The 1567-nt window shown below is 37.0% G+C and overlaps 1 protein-coding gene across 1 annotated transcript in view; it reads left to right on the top strand.

The window, feature by feature from the left end:
• HELRODRAFT_164610 (hypothetical protein) overlaps window positions 1-1567 on the top strand; it is a gene marked incomplete at both ends in the record, with an annotated part of 22713 nt that overhangs the window by 20647 nt on the left and 499 nt on the right. Inside the window, one exon of the mRNA XM_009029505.1 lies at window positions 10-1537. Coding sequence (XP_009027753.1) covers window positions 10-1537 — 1528 coding nt within the window. The remainder of the gene's footprint in view (window positions 1-9; window positions 1538-1567) is intronic.

The raw sequence follows: 1567 nt of genomic DNA, 5'->3' as shown, positions 1-1567 counted from the left end.
CAACAACAGCAACAACTTAGTCAACAGCAGCAAGAGTAACAACATGTTGGCAGCTCCACCAGATTACCTTGGCTGTCTTTCCCAATTGAGTAACAGCATTCTCTCTGATGATTCTAACAAGCCTAATCTCATAAACAACAGCAACAATTCTAGTAATACTAACAACAATAACAATAATAATAACAACAATAATAATAATGTATCCACCAATTCATTAAACAACGGCTCACTGAATGGCGTCTCGATGAACAACAACAATAACATCATCAACAACAACAACAACAATAGCATCAACAACAACAGCAACAACAACATCAACAACAACAACTCATCCGATCATCTTTCGTTCCCACCGACGCCAGCAAGCAGTCAGATGAACACGGTTTGCACTCCACAGGACGGGCAGTCCTTCCACCCCCGCACTCCCACCGACCACTGCACCTCACACACCTCCCCCGAACAGTTTCAATCCCCATCCCAACTCAACAATCCCGACAACCCACTTGCTTCCAGGACTCCCATAGATGTCAGTAGCAACAACAACAACGTCAACAATAATATTAACAACAACAGCGCCAGTAACAGCCACGCTAATAATCTAAACAACAATCACAACAACAACAGTAATAACAACAATTTAAACAACATAAATAATAACATTATTACCTCAAGCAACAACATCAACAACAATAACATCAACAACAACAACAATAACTCAAACAACAACATGAACGGCTTTGTGGAATCTAGCAACATCGGTTCATCTCGTTCCAAGAATAAACCTCAACTGAAAAACAGTTCATCATCGCTATCCTCAATAACACCATCAATGTCGTCATCATCGTCATCATCGTCGTTATCATCGTCATCATTATCATTGTCGTCATCATCTTCCGTTCCAATGGCTACAGCATCCTTCTTTTCATCATCGTCATCGTCATCATCGTCTCCAATTCCATCGTCTAAAACATCAACATCGTACGTAGATGGATGTCTGACATCACAAAAGTTGGGCTATCCCACGGTTCACCCCTCTGTTCATCCTCCTGTTCACCCCCCTGTACAACCTGTTCAGCCGACCATCGCGACAGCCATAGACACTCTTCCAGAAGAAATTGACTTCTCGTTCGATTTGAACTTCGACAACTTGGACACACAGGAAAATCATCTGAACGATCACTTTGAACTGTCACCCACTTCAAACCTAAATAATAACAACAACAACAATAATAATAATATTTTACTAAATAACAACAGCAACAATAATAATTTATTAAATAATAACAACAATAATAATTCACTAAATAATAATAACAACAACAACAATTTATTAAACAACAACGTCATCATCAACAACAACAACAACAGTAATAATGGTAGCAACATCCTCAATAACATGGTTGTTAACAACAGTAATAATAATAATAATAACAATAATAATAATAATAGTAATAATAATAATAATAATAATATGAGTAGTAATATGAATATTGACGATAGTTGCAATAATCTTACAGCAATGTGCAACAGTTCTCTGGTAATTTATTTATTACTTTATTAATTTTCC

This window comes from Helobdella robusta, assembly GCF_000326865.2.
Source record: "Helobdella robusta unplaced genomic scaffold HELROscaffold_6, whole genome shotgun sequence".
NCBI classification, from domain to species: Eukaryota; Metazoa; Annelida; class Clitellata; order Rhynchobdellida; family Glossiphoniidae; genus Helobdella; species Helobdella robusta.
Note: the sequence above shows the minus strand (reverse complement) of the source record. Positions and strands in the feature narration are given on the sequence as shown.